General features: G+C 47.1%; 1 protein-coding gene across 2 annotated transcripts in view; it reads left to right on the forward strand.

Annotated features, from left to right (window-relative positions):
* CTF18 (P-loop containing nucleoside triphosphate hydrolases superfamily protein) overlaps positions 1–22,355 on the forward strand; it is an 89,018-nt gene that overhangs the window by 45,370 nt on the left and 21,293 nt on the right. For both annotated transcript variants that reach the window (XM_087381521.1, XM_087381522.1), the window contains exons 23-24: positions 15,572–15,819; positions 15,993–16,098. In XM_087381521.1, coding sequence (XP_087237647.1) covers positions 15,572–15,819; positions 15,993–16,098 — 354 coding nt within the window. The remainder of the gene's footprint in view (positions 1–15,571; positions 15,820–15,992; positions 16,099–22,355) is intronic.

Genomic DNA, 22,355 nt, shown 5'->3' on the forward strand with positions numbered 1-22,355 from the left:
TTGTCTGTGGATCTCATCCACCATGATAACCTCAAAAAAGCCCCTGGCTGCATAGTGTACTTTACGAACAAAAGAGCCAGCCAATCTGCGTGTCAGCCAGTTGCCTATCTCTGCAGCAGGTGGCATCCGGCCTGGAAAGAATAATATGACTGCATTCTTGGCATAATCTCTGACTGGATCGACAATTTCATCAACCTCAACCATGAGGCCAACTGAAGGAACCGAGTCTTTCCACTCTTTTCTCGTATCTGCAAATCCTTCATGCATTACATCATATACCAGTTGAGCCTCAAGCGTGTCATGCATCGGGTCATGCTGACCCTCAACCTGCTTTTGCTTCTTGCAGGGAGCAGAGCGCTCCTTTTGAAATGTTTTTTCATATGAATACTCTGCCATGACTTTGTAAGAAAAGGAGCTTGAGAATGAAGTACCTGTTAAAGGGTAGTGAAAGCCAAAAAAACCAGTCCCAAAGAAATATCAGAGGAAGCCCACAGAAGAGAAGAGGAAGTGTATAATTGGTAAGGAGAGAGCAAAAGGGATAGGTGGGATTTGGCGGAAGACACAGTTAGGGCAGACACCGGAGAGAAACCCCGAAATTTGTACGGCAGGAGGTACCAAACTGTATGATAATGAGATACGCTGTAGGATATACGGGCTGCACGGGGAGGGGGAGTCTGGCTGTACGGGAAGGCTGGACTGGTACGGAGATGTACAGACGTACGGACGCTGTACGGTGGCCGTACAGAAGTACGGAGGAAGATTGTGTAGAGTTGTTGACGAGAGCGGAGATACTGACGGAGGGCAAATGAGCTGAAATGTACGGAAGGTGGCAGAAGTGTACGGATGCATAGGGAAAAGCTTCGTAAGGGAAAGGCTGTATCGACGCGCACACACGCAGGGTTGGAGCGAGATCGCACAGGTTACGCAGGGGGAGTAATTTGGTCGTACGGGCTGTCCGTACTGACGTACGGCACCTGTACGGCAGCCGTACAGGTGTACGGGCAAAGGGAGAAGCTGTACGGGGCTCTGTCTCGCGGCCTTCTCTCCCACTCACATGCTGCGCTACACACACACACACACACACACACACACATACCCACACACGCCTACTCAATCCTTGCTTCTCCCCCACTTCTTCCTAGGCGTGCCTTTTTGTTTGTTCCTCTTACCCCCTAGACACGCCAATCCTCTCTATATTCACACCTACACCTTCCATTTCTGAGATGGGCTGCAAAGTGAGGCTGTGGAGAACCTGCTGTTGCCAACAAAGAGAGGCTGAAGATGCCGGCAACAGCAGGTTCTCCATGGCGAGAGAGAGAGAGAGAGAGAGAGAGAGAGAGAGAAAGAAAGTTTATTAAAGTCTTCGGGAGACCGTGAAGGTCTATGAGGCTAAAGAGAACTGATACAATGAGCATAACGGTGGTGGTCTCAAAACGGGCCAACCAACCGTTTCTACAAAAAAGAGGTTATGAAGGATTGTGTGTCTAGTCCTGATACAAAAAATATGTGTCTACCTCCAGATGATACAAAGAAGAAGGGGGGGCACCAAAAATGGGGCAGAGGGGGGAGATAGTGCAGGTGGTGATCGTTGGAGACCAATCATAGAGGGGCCGTCAAATGGGAGGTCGGAAAAAACCCTGCGATAGATGATTGGCCTCTGACGTCACGCGGCCTAGTCGAGCTCGGTCGTCGGGGGCGGCGGGTGGCCCTGTGGATGAGGGCAATGGTAACCCCGGTGGGGCGGGCAGAGAGCAGAGATGAGATGTCATGGACCTGGATGTGTGAGTTTGTCCGCTGACGCAGCTATCGTGGCTCTGGCTCTCGCTCACGTCCGCGTCGTTGGCTAGACTGAGAAGAGATATCCTGTGACTGAAAGAAGTCAGTGATAGGTCGTTGGGTGTCCTCACGCTGTGTGTACTGCTCGTGTCGCCGTGCTTGAAGAGAGGTATCTTGGTGGCGAGTCATCTCATGTAAGAAAGCGGCTAGGCATCGCTGATCCGAGAACTGCAGCATGTGTGGGAGGGAGCCGAATCCGTTGCGGAAGAGGCAGTGGTATCGGCCTCGAATGGCATAATAGATAGGACATCTGAAAGCAAAGTGCTCCTCCGACTCGATCTCCTGCAAGTCGCAAAGTGGGCAAAGGCGGTCCTCTCGTGGGATACCCTCTGCGTGTCCGCTCTCGATCCGTAATCGGTGTGACGAGACCCTAAACTGATCGAGGGAGATCCGGAGCGCATGTGGTAGATGAAGTTGTGTGTAACCCGGAGGTGTGATGAAGCCCTCCTGTGAGATCTGGAGGCAGTGTCGGTGGTAGAAGTCGAGCTTCACAGGAAGCTCGGAGTGAAGAAACCATGTCTGCCAGGTGTGGAGCTGGAGCAGATCCGCTCGAATGAGCCGGTTGACCTCCTGGTCAGTGGGGGAGAGAGGAGATGGTGGAGCGTCGAGGCTGTACTGAAAAGGAGGCAACCGGTCTAAGTCGAGGCCCAGTCGGGTGAACCAACTGGAAAGACGACTATACCAGCATCGCTGGTCCCCATCAACGGATAAGGCCATAGAGGAGGATAGGGCTAACCAAGGTAGGCGGAGGCGACCGTCAGCGGAGGAGCTGAAATCCTTGACTCTGTGGAGATAGGTGATAGCCTGAAAAGCTGCATCAAGCTGTAGGGGTGAGGCGCCGAACACGCTAGAATGATCTGGTGTGGTACCGATGGTTTGCTACGGATCATCTGAGCAAACATCAGTATCTGTAGGCGCTCAACTCGAGCCCACTCTGTCTCTGAAAGGTCGACTCTCCACCAAGGGCTACCGTACATGCCTGCTGGGCGGACCAAAGAATAAAAAAGGAGAGACTTGGTCCGCGGGTCCTGGAAGTGGGAGTGGTAGCACTGTCGCTCCAGCCTGGCAAGAGCGGCGTTTCCCCGGCTGATCCTGGCCTGCATGGCCGGGCGCATCGTGAAGATCGGGCCTGAGAAGACAAGGCCCAAGTATGTGTAAGAGTCAACTATCTCAACAGGGTCGTCGGCGAAGAGGAACTGCTCTCGGTGCATAGCAGGTCTAGAAGTGTTGAAGATCATCACCTTGGTTTTCCCAAGGTTGACCTTCAAGTCATGTGTATCACAAAAGACCTAAAGTCCATCCAGGTGTCGCTGAAGACCAGTAGCAGAAGAGGATAGTAGCACTACATCGTCTGCGTATAGGAGAGAGAGAGAGAGAGAGAGAGAGAGAGAGAGAGAGAGAGAGAGATTATTAAAGTCTTCAGAAGATCGATGGGTCTATGAGACTGAGAATCCTGATACAAACAAATTGTGAGGGTGTAGCTACTAATAAATGAGCATCCACACCAATGCAGAATACAAAAGGCTAGTGCTAAGTACTACATAGTCATGTCAGAGTGATCGACTACACATTCGTATCATCATCATCATCAGCTCATCCAAGTGGATGAGATAGTGGAAGCATGAAGTCGGCGATAGAGTGCTGTCAGTTGCTCATGGACATGGTCCTGTGTCGTCTCTTGGTCATAGCTCTGCCTAACAAGGGCTACAGTGATCCCTGTTGGTCGAGCTTCGACTCTGAATAGAGGGGATATCCCAAGTGTAATCTGTGCGTCAACCCTGATATGACTAAAAATTACAGCTCATTCAAGACCACGAATTGGACGAACACCAATTAACAGGTGATGGCACTATGAATAACCACCCAGCCTTTCTCTGGTTCAGCAAGCTCATTACGATTAAACGTGAGAAGGACTTGCAAGCTGAATACCAAAGCCCTCAATTCCTTAGATGGATCTAGTATGCCACATGTCTACATTTTGGAGTACCTCCTAAATGCATCATTTATCCCTCTCTTGGGATATCATTGAAATCATTTGCCCCTTGGCACATTTAATGCATTTAGACCCCTTAGCCTTAGATCCACCTAGTCTAGTGCCATGTCTCCCTCACCAAGGACCTTGACCTTGATTCCTTTTTGATCATTTACGTGAAGCCCAAACAAGTGTAATACAAACATTGATCCTTTAAAGGAAAATGTCCACTGACCCTTCCGAGGTCATGTTGCCTCAACTTGAGCGTAACATTCCTTCCCTCTTCAGGCATCAGCTTCCTTGATGATAAAGTCTGGAAACACTCTCCGTAACTGGTATACGGATTCCTAGGTAGCTTCTGATAGAGGTAAACCATGCCATGCAACCAACACCATGGGTATCTTTCGATTGCGTACTTGCATTGTTCCTCGGTCCAGGATTCTTGTTGGTTTGCGTCTTGCATTATTCTCTATCTCCTGAAACAAAACAACACCCTCAATTAGTGAGTCACCTGTATGCAAAAATTTCTTTAAACGAGAAACATGAAATACTAGGTGCACCTTACAACCCTGTGGTAATTCTAATTTGTAGGCCACCTTGCCTATTCTTTTTAGAATTAACCACGGCCCACAATATTGAGGTGATAACTTAGCACACTCTCGTGCAGTCAAAGACTTAGAGTGCGAAGGAACTTTGAGAAGAACTTTTTCTTCTTCCTTAAATTCTCTAACGGATCTGTTTTCATCTGCATACGCCTTAGCTCTATCCATAGCTTGGCGGATGTTAGCTCCCGCTTCTGAACCACAAAGTTCATGGCACTAGGCACTTTCTGAGGTACTCCAACTGTAGTTAGATTCGCTGGTCTATAACCATAGTTCAACTTAAACGGACTGAACCCTGTAGAGGAATGTTTTATATTATTGTAGGCAAATTCTAACAATGGCAACCACTTGTCCCATGTATGTTGCCTCAATGACACATATACTCTAAGCATATTCTCTAAAATCTGGTTGATTCTTTCCGTCTGACCATCCGTTTCTGGATGATCCCCACTACTCATTCCCAACTCAGTCCTTAGTGTCTCAAACACCGCAGTCCAAAAATGAATGGTAAATTTGACATCCCTGTCTGACACTATGGGTTTGGGTAATCCATGCAAATAAAATATATGTTTAATAAACAAATCCGTCACTTGCGGGGCACTAACAGACTCTCTAGTTGGAATGAAGTGGGCCATCTTGGTAAGATGATCAACTATCACAAGGATAGAATCATATCCTCCTTGTGTCGTAGGCAGACCTACAATAAAGTCCATGGAAATGCTCTCCCACCTGCCTAGTGGTATTTCCAAAGGTTATAAAAGTCCGGGTGGCTTCACCCGATCTGTCTTACTTACCTGACACGAAAAACGTCACATATTCATGAATATGCTTTTTCATCTTTGGCTAAAAGAAATCTCGCTTCACGAGATCATATGTTTTCTCGACTCCTAGATGTTCTGCACATGGGCTATCATGGCATTGTTGAATGACTCTCTGCTTGAGATCATTTTGACTAGATACTACTACCTTGCCATTTCTTTTCAGCATACCATCTCTTATGGTATATCTTGCATAAGTTTGGCCTTTTCTGGATGCCAGGTCACCCTTTTCCCCAGGTTTGAATACATAAGCCTTAGGCCAAAGGCTCTGGAACTCGTCTACTTTTTGAGTTTCTCTAATCTCGGTCATTAGAGCACTCTCTAATACCGTGAAACTCATATTATGCATAATGCATGACAACGCATCAGCAACTTTATTATCCTTCCCTCTTCGGTATGGAATCGTCAAGTTAAACTCCTGCATGAGTTCTGCCCACCTAGCTTGGCGGCCTCTGAAGTCAGGTTGTTTACAAAAATGTTTCAGAGTATCATGATCAACATCAACATAAAAATCTGACCCATACAAATAATGTCTCCATGTTTTCAGAGCATGGACAACAGCATATAACTCTAATTTATGAGTTGGCCAATTTCGTTGAGAGGGAGAAAGCTTCTTGCTTTCAAAGGCTATTGGCCTTCCCTCTTGGAAGAGAATTGCTCCTACCGCAATGCCACTTGCATCGGTTTCAAGGAAAAACGATTTCTGGGGATCAACTATTTTTAACACCGGTCTTGAGACCACAGCTTGTTTTATGGTGTTAAAACTCTCCTATTGATTCTGTCCCCATATAAAATGTACTTTATCTGAGGTCAGATCAGCCAATGGCGATACTATTTCGGAATACCTTTGATATTCCTTCGATAAAATTGGACAAATCCCAAGAATGATCGCAAAGCGGTAACACTCTGAGGGATTGGCCAAGTCAGTATCGCAGCCACTTTCTTTGGATCCATTTCTATCCCCTCAGGAGTAATAATGAATCCTAAATATCGAAGTCTTACCATACACAGTACAGTTTTCTTTTTATTTACATAAAGACTAGGATCCTCTGCAATGGTCAACCTGGAAGGATGTGTGGCCCATTCCTTACCAAGGCAACCAATGACCCTGACTCTCTGCCAAAGGAGCTCCTGTCAGGGGTTGAGTGGGATACAATCTGTGAGAGGAGTCCGTCTCGAAATAAGTAATTGGTGCCTCCTTGCTTCAAACTCCCTTGTTCTCAGTTTCTTACTTTCAGTTTTCCTTCATGATGCATATCCCAGCCTCACTAAAACAACCTGACCAAGTAGAGATGGGATAAACATAGGCTGGATCTGTAAGCATATCCCTCCACCCCTGAGGAATAGCTCTCATGATTAGTAATCTGGTGGCAGCAATCTGTCCAAGTGGCCCATGTCTATCTCTCTTATCTCCTCTGACATCTCCACACCTCCCCTGAACCAATCTCCGACTGTCACAACCCCCTGAGCATGCCATTTGGCCAAGGGAGTCCTAAGTTCTGTACCGGGGGAAGATCTCTGATACCGAACCAGGGGTTTATGATAAAGTGGTTGTCGAGCAATTTCCTCTCTGGAGGAGGGAACTGCTCTGATGAGGTATTGTCGAAAAAGATCCCATATCTGAATAAGCCTTTTCACAAGTGGTGAGGAAGGTTGAGAATGCTGGTTCGTCAGGAAGATCCAACTGACTCTACCTGCCCACTGGCCTGCTGCTTGGGGGGTGCACTGGTGAATCCCATGCAGTAGGAACTGCTTCCACGGCTGATCTCCTAGAGTGAAACCTTTAACAAGAAGTTTGACTAAAAGGGCCCTGCTCTGCATCTCAGGATCAAGAACTTCAAGTCCTCCCTGCGAGGCAGGTAAAGTGATAGTATCCCATGAAACCTTGGCCCTAGTGTCCTCAGAACCATCACCACCACTCCACAGGAAGTTCCGGAGCAATCTCCTCACCTGACGGATCGAGCCAGCATGAAAGCACCAACATGACGCAATGTACCACATAGTCGATAGTAGAACCTGATTGAGTACCAGCGCTCTTCCGGCAAAAGAAAGTCTAGCCGTGCTCCAGTAGGCTAGCTTTCTCCGGATGCTCTCAAGAACTGGGGCAAACTGTTGCGTCGGGGACACCTCAATGCCAACCTGAAAGCCTAGATATCTCGTGGAGGTGCCTCTGGGAATCCAAACAAAGCCTCTGTCTCCTCCCCATGCTGGGGTATCCTGCTGAGCTCCAGTCCAGATGCCTTTTGATTTGTTCCAATTGACAAGTCCTCCTGAGGCTAGGCAGAACTTGTCAATTGAATCCGCAGCAGTAGCAAGACTGTATGCATCTCCTCTGACGGTCAGTGCCGTATCGTCAGCAAACTCAGTGTCCAGAAGCTCTTGCTCCTACCGGATAGGCAGATGGAGGCCCAAAGTGCCATGACTGGTAGCTTGCATAAAGTATTCCATAGCCTCCGCTACGAAAAGGAAAAGGTAAGGTGCAAGTGGGCATCCCTGACGTACCGATCTGGATAGCTGAAAAGCCGGTCCTCTGCCTCCATAGACCACCATCCTGTTAGAAGAGTGGGAGTAAAGCGAGGAGACCCAAGAAATCCATCTATCACTGAAGCCTAGCCTCCTCATAGTGCCCTCCAAGAAACCCCAGTCCACCCTATCATAAGCCTTCTCAAAATCGAGGAGAAGAATTGCAATCTCTTGCTGACTCTCCTTCGCCCAGTGAGTGGCCTCCCAAAAAGTGAAGATGTTATCCAATATACTCCGATCTTGGACAAATCCTGTCTGAGTAGCTCTGATGATATCTGGCAGCATAGGCTTTAGGCGAAGAGCCAAGGTCTTCGCTAGGATCTTGTAGGCTGTCCCTAGAAGTGTAATGGGTCTCCAATTACGTAGGACTATCTTGTCTCCCGCTTTCGGGATGAGACGAATCATACCTGTGCATAATGTCTCGCCCAAAGATCGTGTATCAAGAGCCTCTGAAAAGGCAGAGAGTAAATGAGGCCCAATCATATCCCAAAGAGCTCTAAAAAGAAGTGGCGACAAATCGTCCTCCCCCGGGCATCTGTCTCTGGGCAGCGCATGTAACGCATCCATGATCTCTAGGAGTGATAGTGGGCTATCCAAAACACGACTCATCCTGTCTGTGACCATTAGGGGGACATGGCTCCAAATCTCCTCTCTGGCTTTGATCATCTCCGCGGAGACTGGAGGGGCAGTGTAAAGAGTGGAATAGAAGTCAGAAGTAATCTCAACAAGACAGTGAGGGTCCGTCTGAAGAGACCCGGCCTCATCCAGAAGTCTACGAAGATTGTCTGAAGATCTTTGACCCACTGCCCTGAAGAACTCTCTAGAGCATCTATCCCCTTTCTGAATCCAGAAAGTCTGGTGAGAGTAAAACCTAAACTGGGCCCTCTTGCCCTGAATCTCCTCTAGTCTCTCCTGAGCCTCCGAAAGTTGCCCTCTGATGAAAAGAGAATGAGGAAAACTCTGAATCAATCTCTGAAGTCTGGATACCTCCGCTCTTGCATTTCGATCTCTAATTCTGAGCTTTTCCTTCTCCTCTGTTGCCCTCAACTGGCAAGCCATGCTGACTCTAGCCAAAGCCCCCTCTACCCACAAAAATCAGCCCTGATCCACAGGAGTGTCTATTGACAACCAAGTCTCTCTCAACCGTTCCACAAACTCTGTATCCTGAAAAACAAAGTCCGGAACTCTGACAGAGCCTGTGCTCTCCAAACGAGAGGTAGGAAGAATCTGTATAAGGACTGGAGCATGGTCAGATAAAACATAACCCGGGCGAATCCCAATCTGTCCTTCTCCGGCCTGACCCCAATGGCCAATATAAAACCTGTCAAGTCTGACCAAAGAAAGAGAGCCATGGAAAACCCCGGACCAAGAGAACTAAAGACTGTCTGCCAATTGACGAAAGTCGTCCAATCGAGTGGCATCATGAAGTCTAGCATGCAAAACAAAACTATCCCACTCCACTCTCTCCCTATCGGAAAGGCCACCCTCTGTCTGACCCGACTTGTCTTCAGCGAATTCAACCATGTTGAAATCACCTCCAACAATCCAGGTGTCTGCTTGAGGAAGGGACTCTCTAAGTTGTCTCCAAAAAGCACGTCTGTGAGCTGGATTCGTGGGAGCATACACATTGAGAACACTAACTGCTGTGTTCTCAATATGAAGAATAACATAGCATGCTCTGCTCTCCACTAGTGTACCCTCTTGGGTGATCTCTGAGGCCCACCTAGCTGAAACTGAAATGCAAACTCCTCCCCTCGTGCCATCCGCTGGGCTCCAATAAGTCTGGCTCTGGCCTCTGAGTAAGGATTTGCATCTGTCAATCCTATCCTGGGAGAGCTTATGCTCCTGGATGAGCACAATTTCTGGAGGGGACTCTGAGGAAATACACCGAAGGGAGTCCCTAAGCAACTGCAATCTAGGAACTCTCAATCTACGATCATCTGCATCTGAGGTAAATCTGCGGCCGTTCAATCCTCTCACATTCCAATAAATGATGGGCAACCTAGACATCGGATGGAAGTGAGGGTGTGCCAGCGGCAACGGCACAAAACTCTCTCTCTGACGGCGCAGTCGAAAGTCGGTCTCTGATCAAACTCCAAATCTGCCCCAACTCATGTAAAATGGCTCCATCCAAGGGAATAGTACTCTGGCGCGAACCAAGGAGCTGAAAGTCAAACCAACCAGCACTCCTGGGCAAATCAAAGTCTCCCTGAATCTCAAAGAACAGAAACAGGAAGGCCTTGCCACCGAAGCTAGGTCGAAGAGTCCTAGGGCAAGAATGAATTTGCGAGCCGACAAAACGGTGAACTGATGAAAACTGAGTCATGCTCATAAGCTGTCTAGCAATCTCGCTGTCAAGTAACTCAGCTGACCAGCTTTCGCTCCCCCGAGATCGAAAACTACCTGCGGAGAAACAAAGAACATGCCCCTCTCTGGAGAGAGTAGCTGATCCCAAGTACTCCTCTACCTCCTCTAACCGTCTGCAAAACACCGGTAAAAGCTCCAATTGAGTGAGGGAGTCTGTGATAACCCCTCGAGCCAAAAAGGGCCAAAACTCAACGGGCAGATCTCTGTCAACCATCTTGGGGTTTGGTCTAGGGGTCAGAAGAGCTGAAAAGGGCTGAGCCGTCCTGACTCTGCTCCTGGAATAGGTGAGAGGGAGAGGAAGAATCTGCGACGAGGTGTCTGTCCGCATGGGTGACTGAAACTCTCGCTCTATCTCATCTGCTAGGATCTCCCAATCCTCACGCCTGTCTGGGTACTGAGCAAAATTTGTGACCGTACTCGCAAAAGATCTAGATACACCAGGAGTGAAAAGCTGCGAGGACGAGGCTGTGCTGGGAGGGGTGTCCAAAAGGACGCTCCGCATAGTAACAAAGGAAGGTACTGTGCGACGGCTGTGAAAGGGGTCTCGAGGGAACCTCGTACAGGCGCATGAGATCTTGGGACGAGCCCTGACTCTGACGTGTGTCGTGAAATACCACTCTCTCAACGGGCTGCTGGGGAGAGGCCTCCATCACCGTAACTGCAGCCTGAGTAGTCTCCTGTTGAATAATTGTCTCCGTAACCAATATCTGAACCTCCGGGGTAGTGGTGTCTAGAGTCATCAAATCCTGAACTACTGTCTCCTGCTCAGTGAGAAGACTTGCCTGTGGATGGTCCTCCGCATCTCCCCTTTCCGGGGTCTCCTGCACGTGTATCTCAACTCCTTGAACTACCGTCTCCTGCACAGTGTCAAGACCTGCCTGCGGGTGGTCCTGTACAACTCCCCTTTCCGGGGTCTTCTGCACATGTGACTCGACTCCCTGAGCGACCGTCTCTTGCACCATGTCAAGACCTGCCTGCGGATGGTCCTCTGCATCTCCCCTTTCCGGGGTCTCCTGCACATAAGTCTCAACTCTCTGCCATCTGTGAGCTCGTACGTGGGGCTGCTCGTACTGCTGGTTCTCCCTCTGTCTCCGTCTCCTCCGAGCTCTCCATGAAAGCTGTTCCACTGGAGGAACCTCCAGGTCCTTTGATTCCACTGGAGGCTCCCCTAGAGGAGTCTCCTCTCGTTCTACTGAATGAGTCAAAGCAGGCTCAGAGACCCCTGGAGGCTGAACTGAAGGCTCTGGGTCTCTCGTAGGATGAGAAGGATCCGGAGTCTCTGAACGAGGCCGGCGACTGGGGCAATCCCTAATAAAGTGATCTCTCTTCCGACAGATTAGACTCTGATCAGGAAGCCCCTCGTACAAAACCTTCTGCTGCATCTGGACCCCATCTCCCATGGAGTACGAAATCAAAGTAGGCAAAGGTGGAGGAGGGGGGAACTCTGAAGTGAGTCTGACCCTTGTAACACCTGTACCAGCAAGTGACTGAGCATAGGAAAGTCCAGCACTTGATGGGATGATTGTACCTGCCACGCTAGCCATATGCTCAACAGCTCTGCAACAAGAGCTAACCTCATCAAGAAGTCCAGGGAAAAGCATCCAAAAAGAGACCTGACGTGGTCACGGGGACGTAGTACTGAAGTGCTTCCGCCAAGGCCACAAATGGATGACTCTGCTCTGAAACTGAATCGGAGAGCTCATAAGTACTCTTTGAGCCTGCTCTGTGGACCGAAGGCCAAAAGAAAAGTACCCTCTGCCAAGCAATCGAAAAACTGTAACTGAGACACCCAATGAGGCCATGCTGGTGTACACCCAATCATGTAACTGTTGGCCTCTATCGGGGAGAAAGCCAATGATGTGCGTCAAATGAAAACCCTCCTCTGCTACCTCAATCATCTGCACAATGTCAGGAGGAAAGGAAACTGTGACTTCGATCTCCTCAGGTTCGGTGACGGGAGTGGCATTAGTGTCCTCCATTGTCTCAGCTTGCGTTGTCCTGAGGGGAGGAGCTATCTCTGCTGAAAATACCCACCAAGAACTCGCAACCAACCACTAGAATCCCCAAAAAACCCCCCGGTTAAAGAATGCTCCCAACTTCAGCCTACGTGGAACGACAACAGACCGCTCAATGCAGAAGCAGAAAGCTCCACCAACGCATGGAAGCAGCCCAGGAACACAGCTCCCCGGAACACACGCAGAACAGTCCTGGAAGAGGGCCCTAAAGCCCAAACTAAAGTGCAAGGGAGGGGCCAGATGACAGCTACTGGCGGCCTGAAGGGCGGCCTAGATGGCAGCTTGAAGGGGCGACCTAAAGGGAGCAAGGGGAGCTCGACCAGTAGGGCGCGACTTGCACAGCCAGTTGGGCTGAAGGGGGGCGCAACGCGAATAGGCTAAGGGGGGGGCTCGACCACCAGTGCGCACCTGCAGCAGCCAAACAGGTTGAGAGGAGGCGCAACGCGAGCGGGCAAGGGGGGCGACCTGAGCAGGGGGCGCTGCCAAGGGAAGCCTGTGCGGCCTAGGCAGCAGGGCGTTGCGAAGGGAAGCAGGTCGCGGCCAAGGGGCAAGGCGTTGCCAGGGGTGGCTGATGGCGACGGACGATGGCGGGAGGCAGCAGCAGACAGAGCTCCTCTAAGACGATCGTTTCCAGCCGCAATGGTATCTCTAATACGGATTTGATTGTAGCCACATTTAAGATCTATCTTATTGAAAATTACGGCCCCATGTAACGCATCTAGCAAATCATCGATCCGAGCCATCAGATACCTGTGCTTAATAGTGATATTATTCAATGCTCTGTAATCTATACAGAGGCGAAAAGTATCATCTTTCTTTTTTTAAAATATCACTGGCGAAGCAAAAGGTGAGAAACTGGGTTGAATCTATCCTAACTTGAGGTATTCTTCCAGTTGTCTTCGTACCTCCGCGTCTTCGGTAAAACTTAATCTATAGGGAGGCCTATTTACAGGTTCTGCCCCTGGGATTAGTTCAATCTTATGCTGAACATTCTGCTCTGGGGGTAACCCATAAGGTAACTCATCCCTAAAACAATCAGAGGACTCCTCTGCTATTTGATCAGCCAGCTTGGCCATCTCTCCATTTTGGGTAACATCAGTGCTAGCCAAAGAACCATCAATCGGCTCTATCGATGCTGTACAAAGAAACAAAAACTCTTCTTGAGCTTTTGGAATTTCCACTACGGAAACCAACGGTCCTTGAGGTATATCTTTTTCACCTCGTAAGACATACAGCACATTATTCATCTTGAATTGATAAATGTGCTTTTTTCAATCCATGGTTGGATTCTTCCTAGAATGCCAAGCCTTATTACCCAGGGCTATGTCTGCATGAGTAAGCTTTGTCATTTCAAAATCAAGCTTCTTAACATAGTTCTGAATTCGAAGTTCCAACTGGGTAGCCCTTTGGTCCCATACTTCAGTTGAACTTTCGTCTGCCATTCTGACTGTATATGCATAGTCAGATGGGCTAGTCTTTAATTTCAACCTCTTTACAAGCTTGGAGTTAATTACATTGTGCGTTGATGGTGAGTCAAACAACACAATGACATCATGATTGGCTACTTGTCCTTTCATCTTAATTAACTCCGTATCGTTAAAGGTTGTATATCCTATTGCTGCGGGCTTTGATAGGACATTATCAGGTGTACTAGTTATTAGCTTAGCAACAGACACACATAAGAAAACATGTACTGACCTTTGAGAAGATCCCGCTAGCTGAATCTGCATTTGTTCTGCTCTGGGACTTTCCTTTATTTCCACGTCGCATTCTGAGATCACCAACTTAGCCATCCGACGATTCTTATTTCGTGGACAATCTTTCCACTGATGAGGCTGAAGGCATCCAAAACACAAGCCTTCTCTCCTTGCTTTTTCTCTTTGCTCTGGGCTCAAAGAAGACTTTGACTAAGCCCGAGCTGCCATTGGTGTTACTTTTCTTTTCATTCCAATGGTGGTGCTTGGTTTAGGAGTCTCAACTGGCTTCGCCTACTTGGCTTGACCACTAGGCTGTGAGGCACTTCCTTTGCTAATCCACTTCTTCTTAAACCCAGTTTTCTTCGGGTACTCATATCGAGTCCCAACTTGCACAAACCCACTTTGTCTATTCCCTTTTGCATCCTCATAGTTCAGAGCTATAGCAATTGCTTCATCTAGCGTGTTCGCATACTTAGCCCAAACTTCCATTTTGATCCGATCATTCAATCCAAAGATAAAATCTTTTACCTGGATTGATTGAGCTAGAGGTTCATAAACTTTCATTACTCTTTCTCGAAACTTATCAGTGTATTCCGCCTTTGATAAATTTCTTTGACGAAGGTTTCGATATTGATCCCAAGCTCGGGATGCTTCGTCAGGAGGTAAGAAGTGTTTTCTAAATTCTTTTTTAAACCCCTCCCAAGTAGTGGATGCCACTCCATCTTTCTGTTGTTTTATCCACCACCTATCCGCTGCCTCATTAAACATATGGGTGGCCTCGCGGATTTTCTTCATATCATTCATGATTTCACAAATGGTGAAAGCCTCGTCCCATTTGTGTAACCAGGTCTCTATGATATCGGAACTACGGTCAGACATCCGACCAGAATACTTTGCTGGCCTATAATTGGCAATATTAGGTACCTTAGCCCTAGAAGCTTCTTCTTCTACTTCCATTTAGGTCGACGCAAACAACCGACGCTTCATCACGCCAATCGTTCTCACACCATCACAGATCACCAGCCTATGTCCACGCCTATGCGATGATCAGCAGCTCGTCCAATAACTCCCGTACCATTATCTGCTCCTTACCCATGAGCTTAAGCATACACCCAGCCAGCCCAAAACCTCTCGAGATCCCCCTTTTCCAATCACCTGCGGCTCTGATACCAAAATGATACGACTAAAAACTCCAGCTCATTCAAGACCATGAATTGGATGAACACCAATTAACAGGTGATGGCACTATGAATAACCAACCAGCCTTTCTTTGGTTCAGCAAGCTCATTACGATTTAAAAAAAAACGTGAGGACCTGCAAGCTGAATACCAAAGCCCACAATTCCCTAGATGGATCTAGTATGCCACATGCCTACATTTTAGAGTACCTCCTAAATGCATCATTTACCCCTCTCTTGGGATATCATTGAAATCATTTGCCCCTTGGCACATTTAATGCATTTAGACCCCTTAGCCTTAGATCCACCTAGTCTAGTGCCATGTCTCCCTCACCAAGGACCTTGACCTTGATTCCTCTTCGATCATTTACATGAAGCCCAAACAAGTATATTACAAACATTGATCCTTTAAAGGAAAATGTCGACTGACCCTTCCGAGGTCTTGTTGCCTCAACTTGAGCGTAACAAACCCTCTGTCTGAGCTGTCGTGTAGCACAGAGAGAGAGAGAGAGAGAGAGAGAGAGAGAGAGAGAGAGAGATGCTTTAACTTTTTAATATGTCCAGGTGGAACTTGAGACTATAAGGCGAGAAAGTGCTGCTAGGACTGCAAGAGCAACAGCTATAGCTTCAGGAATACAGAAAATTTCCCTTTCAGAACAAGGCCCAGAAAAGAAAGATCAAAGCCTTTCTTTAGGGAATGAATCTATTGTGGGGCACTCTTCCACAATTGTTTCAAATATTAAATCTAATCTAGAAGAGTCAAAAGAAGAGACTGCAGTACCCAGAAAGCGTACAATTAACTTTTTTTCTCAGTGAGTCATCTGCCAACTCATGGCTTTAACTGCTTTTCTGGTTTCTTGGCCTTACCTACTGTTAGATCTGTTTATATTACTTGAGCAATCACTCAGATAGCGTGTGCTACGCAGGAGACTTTGATTTTTTGAGCAGGCTTATATTTTATTTTTCAATTTCGAAAATTTGGCAGGTTCAAAAGGACTTCTGAAACAACCGGCTTGTCAGAAAAAGATACCAAAGAAAGCAGGGCATTGGCTCATAGAGACTCTCACCCTCTACTTTTCAAATTTCATGAGGTATTCCCTTGACGTACTGTGAACAAGCCTGTGACTTTTTCTTTCAGCTTCTTGGCAGAGATGGCTATTGCTTCTTATCTCGCATGTCTCAGTGTACTATATGTGACAATGAAATGCACATGGTTGTGTGTCATGATAGGACTTGCACCTTGCATCGTGTATCAGAATGAAAATTTTCATGTGAATATCAGCTTTCTCTCTTCTAATATGAATAAGATATGCCTGTCTATTGTAAAAGAGTGGTCTTTTATTGAGATCTGGAGGGATTTATTGCAGTCTGTGTTCAACTTTTGTACCTAGGGTAGATGGAATATAGATATTGTGTTCGTACTCGTGCTAGGTAGTAAACTGCTTTTGAAGCCATAATTTTTTCTTAGTTGTTTTTAAGAAAAAAAGAAACAAAAGAAGTGGCTGGAGTGTTAAAGGAAATTGTAGATCCCCTAAACAAATTGTAGATTCTTTCAAGGTCTGAATACAGGATTGAACAGTTTGCTTCCTCGGTCTTGGCTATAGTCGACAAAATCTCTAATTCTAGATGATACATTCAAATGAGACAAGGTTAGCATACAAAATTTGGTTGATGACATTCACTACAGCAACAAGATACCCCTTTCTAGTGGGAGAACATGGTATCACCTATGGAAGACTTTTGGCGAGATCTTCGGGAACGCTCTTTTGTTTGTTCTATTATATTTTATCAAACAGAGTCTCAAAAGAAAATTTTGTCCATTAAGGCAAATATTAATGGAAAGAGCAATCCTATGAACCAATAAATTACCTTTAGAAGTGGCCATCGATTTTTGTTTTTTCGTAAAAAGGACTTCTATTGATATGAAAAAACCATGCGAGAGCAAGCTCAATTCGGAAATACATCATGCAAGCATGAAAAAAGCACCCTATAGGGGGCCAAGAAAAAGCTCCTCAGAGCGAACAAGAGATAAACCAAGGCAGAGGCTGAATTCCGTCTCAACCTTGTTGTGGACTCTGAAAGAAAAGGGGAGCCTCTCCATTCCCTAAGGAATATAGCTCTCTTGGAAGAAGCTGCTTGTTAGGTCCCCTACATGCTCGTCCAAATAGCCATTAGGGCCAAGGTGTGAGAAGGGCGGACCTGGGAGGCTTGTGTGCATTTGGCTCTTCGTATATGCCACGCTGAAAAACTTGTCAGTATCTCCCAAGAAGAATCCACAGAAGCATGCACGACCCTGAATTGTGAGAAGGAAACATCATTCAAAGAGCGCGACTCAACTAAACGTCATCGTATCGAAAGTTGAGGCCCCGAAAGTGAGAGCCAAGCCATTGAGCCCTAGGTCATGAAGAAGGAGAAGCACAAACAAATTGAAAATCTTGGCAATTCCCTTCCAAATAATCCTCGCCTGTTTACAATCCCATAGGCAATGTTGGATAGTCTCCACAGCAAAATGACGACGGGGACAAGTGGAGTCGGTCCTGAATGTGGACCTCCATAAGTTCACTGCAATCTCTCCATGAATAGAAAGCAATCCTTCCATGAATAAAAAGGCATAATTTTTCTATTCTTGAGGGATTTCTAGAGTCTCCTCCAAAAAACTTTTTGCAAATCAGCATAATTATAAAACTTCTTCCAATGAAGAGCGCTCTAGAAGGTTTCCAACCTCTACAAGTGAGCTGAAATCTCCTGGGATTGCTGACTGTGTAACGGAAGAAGGGAATGCTCTTCTCCCAATGCCTTGAATCAATCCACTCCCACTGTCCGAGGCTCCTTTGTAAAATCTTTATGGGGACTCCTCCATATAGCTAAATCCTCCACGATCCCACAGAGAGAAGCAACGGGTTTGAGTCTAAGTACCATTGTGAATCCGAGCCTTGCTCCATGTAGCCTAAGGTCCCTACAAGGTGGAAAGGAATTCCCAACAAAATGTCACATGAAGATCTAGATAACATGCCCCCCATTTGAACATCGAAGACCAAGGCATCCTCATGTGCCTACCGTAGTGAAATGACTTGGACTGAAATATTTGTCCCTGAGAAAGCCCCCATCCAAGTAGAACAAGAGATCAGCCTATCATAGGTGTCAACCCAATCCATTCAGTAACGCTAACACAGTTTTGTTTCAGAATCGAGATTTTAGCACTCCTAGGTATGGCGCAGTAATTTGCTGAATTCTCCTTGCACATCCTCTGAGGTGACTTACCAGTTATCGTTTGTGTTCCTCTGAAAGTTTTATGAAAGCTTTACGGAGGAGGCATGGCCTCTCTCCCATCTAGACCATTGCATATAGTGAGAAGCGCCAAGTGGTCTGCCATGCTCATCCAGTATGGTTTCATTCCACACGATGGGCTGCCTGTCGATCTCTTTAGAGGAAGAAAGAATGAGAAGCACCAAGTGGTCTGCCATGGTCATCTAGTATGCTTTCATTCCACACGATGGGCTGCCTGCCGATCTCTTTAGAGAAAGAAAGAAAGAAAGTCATATTATTATTCTCGGGAGGCCTTCTCGGGCCTATGGGACAAAGTCCAAAATGTCAAAATGACTTGCAACTCTTCTAGCAGGATGGTGGTCTATGGAGGCAGAGGATCGGCTTTTCAGCTATCCAGATCGGTACGACAGGGATGCCCGCTTGCACCTTACCTTTTCCTTTTCGTAGCGGAGGCTATGGGATACTTTATGCAGGCTACCAATCATGGCACTTTGGTCCTTCGTCTGCCTATCCAGCAGGAGCAGGAGCTTCTGGACACTGAGTTTGCTGATGATACGGCACTGACAGTCAGAGGAGATGCATATAGTCTTGCTACTGCTGCAGATGCAATTGACAAGTTCTGCCTAGCCTCAGGGGGACTTGTCAATTGGAACAAATCAAAAGGCATCTGGACTGGAGCTCAGCAGGATACCCTAGCATGGGGAGGAGACAGAGGCTTTGTATGGATACCCAGAGGCACCTCCACGAAATATCTAGGCTGCCAGGTTGGCATTGAGGTGTCCCCGACGCAACAATTTGCCCCAGTTCTTGAGAGTATCCGGAGAAAGCTAGCCTGCTGGAGTACGACTAGACTCTCTTTGGCCGGAAGGGCGCTAGTACTCAACCAGGTTCTACTAGCGACTATGTGGTATGTTGCGTCTTGTTGGTGCTTTCATGCTGACTCGATTCGTCAGGTGAGGAGATTGCTTCGGAACTTTCTGTGGAGTGGTGGGGATGGTTCTCAGGACACTAGGGCCAGAGTTTCATGGGATACTATCACTTTACCTTTCTCGCAGGGAGGACTTGGGGTTCTTGATTCGGAGATGCAGAGCAGAGCCCTTTTAGTCAAACTTCTTGTTAGAGGTTTGACTCTAGGAGATCAGCCGTGGAAGCAGCTCCTACTGCATGGGATTCACCTGTGCACCCCTAGAGCAGCAAGTCATTTGGCAGGTAGAGTTAGTTGGATCTTCTTGACGGACCAGCATTCTCAGCCTTCCTCACCACTTGTGAAAAAGGCTTGTTCATATATGGGATCATTTTCGACAGCACCTCATCAGAGCAGTTCCCTTCTCTAGAGAGGAAATTGCCCGACAGCCACTTTACCATAATCCCCTAGTTCGGTACCAGGGATCTTTCCTTGGTACAGAACTTAGGACTCCCTTGGCCAGATGGCATGCTCAGAGGGTTGTGACAGTCGAAGATTGATTCAGGGAAGGTGTGGAGATGTCAGAGGAGGTGATCAGAGATAGACATGGGCCACTTAGACAGATTCCTGCCTCCAGATTACTGATCATGAGAGCTATTCCTCAGGAGTGGAGGGATGTAGTTACAGATCCAGCCTATGTTGATCCCATTTCTTGGTCAGGTTGTTTTAGTGAGGCTGGGCTATGTATTGGAGTTCGCTTAGGACCGGCACCGTTTATTTATTTTGAGACGGACTCCTCTCAGAGATTGTATCCCACTCAGCCCCTGGATCGTCAGGAGCTTCTTTGGCAGAGAGTCAAGGTCATTGGTTGCCTGGGTAAGAAATGGGCCACAGATCCTTCCAGGTTGACCATTGCATAGGATATTAGATGGAGACTTTGGATTTTTCAGGGTCGACCTCTTGCGAAGCTTGACTGGGACCTAGGTGAGTGGGCATGGCCTGCTCCGGTGGCAGGCGTTCGTCCTCTTTCTTTCTTCGAGTACTCGACGAGGGCAAGTTACAGGCTTCAGCAGAGAGACTCTCATCACATTCCATCTGCCTCTCAGCATTGGCACGCATAGGGACTTATTGCAGAGCTCTTGCTGAGCTACTGGACTCACTTTTGGGGCATCAGTAGAGCCAGGAAAGTCTCCTACTTTCTTTGGCTGACTATACATAGGGGCATACCTGTGGGTACTTGGCTCCAGCAGATGGGTAGACCCTCCTTGTGTATGCGTTGTCAGCTTGCAGAGGAATCTAGCAAGCACTGCTTATGGAGTTGCACCAGCTCTAGAGTGGTATGGACAGGTATCTTCAGGTGGTTCTCATATGTTACATCTGAGTCCTTTCTGATGACGTGGGGTGTTGCTCTTTGGGGAAGAGGATCTGGAGCCTTTACTCTCTTTGAGTCAGAGCCACGAGACCTCGGTTTCTTCATGCAGCGTCGCTAGAGACGGGGTCCCACGGAGGCCAGCATCATGGAGCCGCAGATATTCAATCCTCCATGCATTATAGGGGAATAAATTCGATGCACCGAAAGCAGTTTGAGACTTTTTTTGCCATGTTTGGACCGCCAAAAGATTTCCATAATGATAGACATAAAGGAATCAAGATTGCCTTGGTGAACATGATCAAAGGCAAATAAAATTGAACATATGCCACAAGTATGGACTCCACTATTCAGAGGCGAACATGTAAAGGCTAGATTGCCAGTTTCCAATATTCAAGCTTTTTTTGGAGCTTGATTAGAACCCAATCAATTTGCTGTCGACGAGTAAGTCCCCAGCCCAAAGGATAACCAAGGTGTCAAACTAACTGAGTGGGTGGGATGATCTCCCCTAGCCATAAGAGACTGTCCAGGTTTTTAAGATGCAATGGGAGTAGCTTAGACTCTTGAAAGTTAGCATGAAGGCGAGCTGTCGAACCGTAAACTAAAAGGGCTTGCATCAAAGCATAAAGATCACGCGGAGTATTCCTTGGAGTAAAGAAAGAATCGCCAGCATAGGCGTCAGCAACCATGCTACGATTTTCATCCAGTTTCAAACCATGGAGAGAATCTGTAGCCACTAGATGATCAATGTATTGCAGCATAGGATGCGTAGCAATAGCATACAATAAGGCACTAAGGGAACTGCCTTGAGGAATTGAACTACGAATGAGTCCATTCTTCAGAGATGTCTCCAGAAAGAATACAAGCAGCATTGCTATCCCTGTAGAGCCAATAAATAACTTGCTGCATTTTTATTCCAAAGCCCAATGATTGCATTGTTTGCAAGATGAACTCCCATTGAGCTGTGTCAAAAGCTTTGGCAATGTCAATCTGTAAAAGCAAAACATCCTGCTGCGTGTACTTGGCATATTCAATCCCAACATAAGCATTGGCAATATTGTCCATGATATGCCTACGAGGAACAAAGCCATATTGAGAAGGATGCAGTCCATCATGCAGATAGCCTTTGATACGGTCAACAAGCATTTTAGCTATGATCTTGTAAATGACTAGCATGAGCGTGATTGGTCTCCAATTAGTGATAAAATCAGAAATCTGCTTCTTAGGAAGGAGCTTTACCAGTCCCTTTTTCCATGACAGAGGCATTTGCTGATTTTCCCAAGCTGAATTAGCCATTTGCAGTAGAGGGGATTTGAGGCTATCCCAGAAAGCAAGAAAGAATTCGACAGTAAGGCCATCCCATCCTGGATATTTCCATCTACTGCAGGATTTAACTGCATCTGACAATTCCCTTTTAGTGAAGGGAAGTTCCAGTTTCAAATCCTGAGCTTGACTCAAAATGGGAGAAGTACTGCACACAAAAATCAGCAAGCTTAGAGCGAGATGAAGACCAAGAACCATGAGGCATCCGGACCCGACAAATATTTGCAGCTTGTCGTTTGTAATGCAAACTTCTAAGAAATTGCTTTGAAGAGCAGCCTTTATCCAAGAAAGCCCTTTGTTGAGATCGGGTTTTCCATTTAGCAAGCTTTCTTTGATCATTTGGTTGGAGACAGAATTTGGCCCAACATAAGTGCATGCTTTCATCAGAAGACAAAGGCCGAAGGTGACTAAGCTTAGTCAGACTCTGGCAAGTGAGTTTAGCATGCACAACTGTCTCTCGTGTGGCTCGCATAAGTGATTTACCA

The sequence above is a fragment of the Dipteris shenzhenensis genome, chromosome 11, assembly GCF_047967505.1.
Source record: "Dipteris shenzhenensis isolate YYH24624 ecotype China chromosome 11, Dip_SZ_1.0, whole genome shotgun sequence".
NCBI lineage: Eukaryota > Viridiplantae > Streptophyta > Polypodiopsida > Gleicheniales > Dipteridaceae > Dipteris > Dipteris shenzhenensis.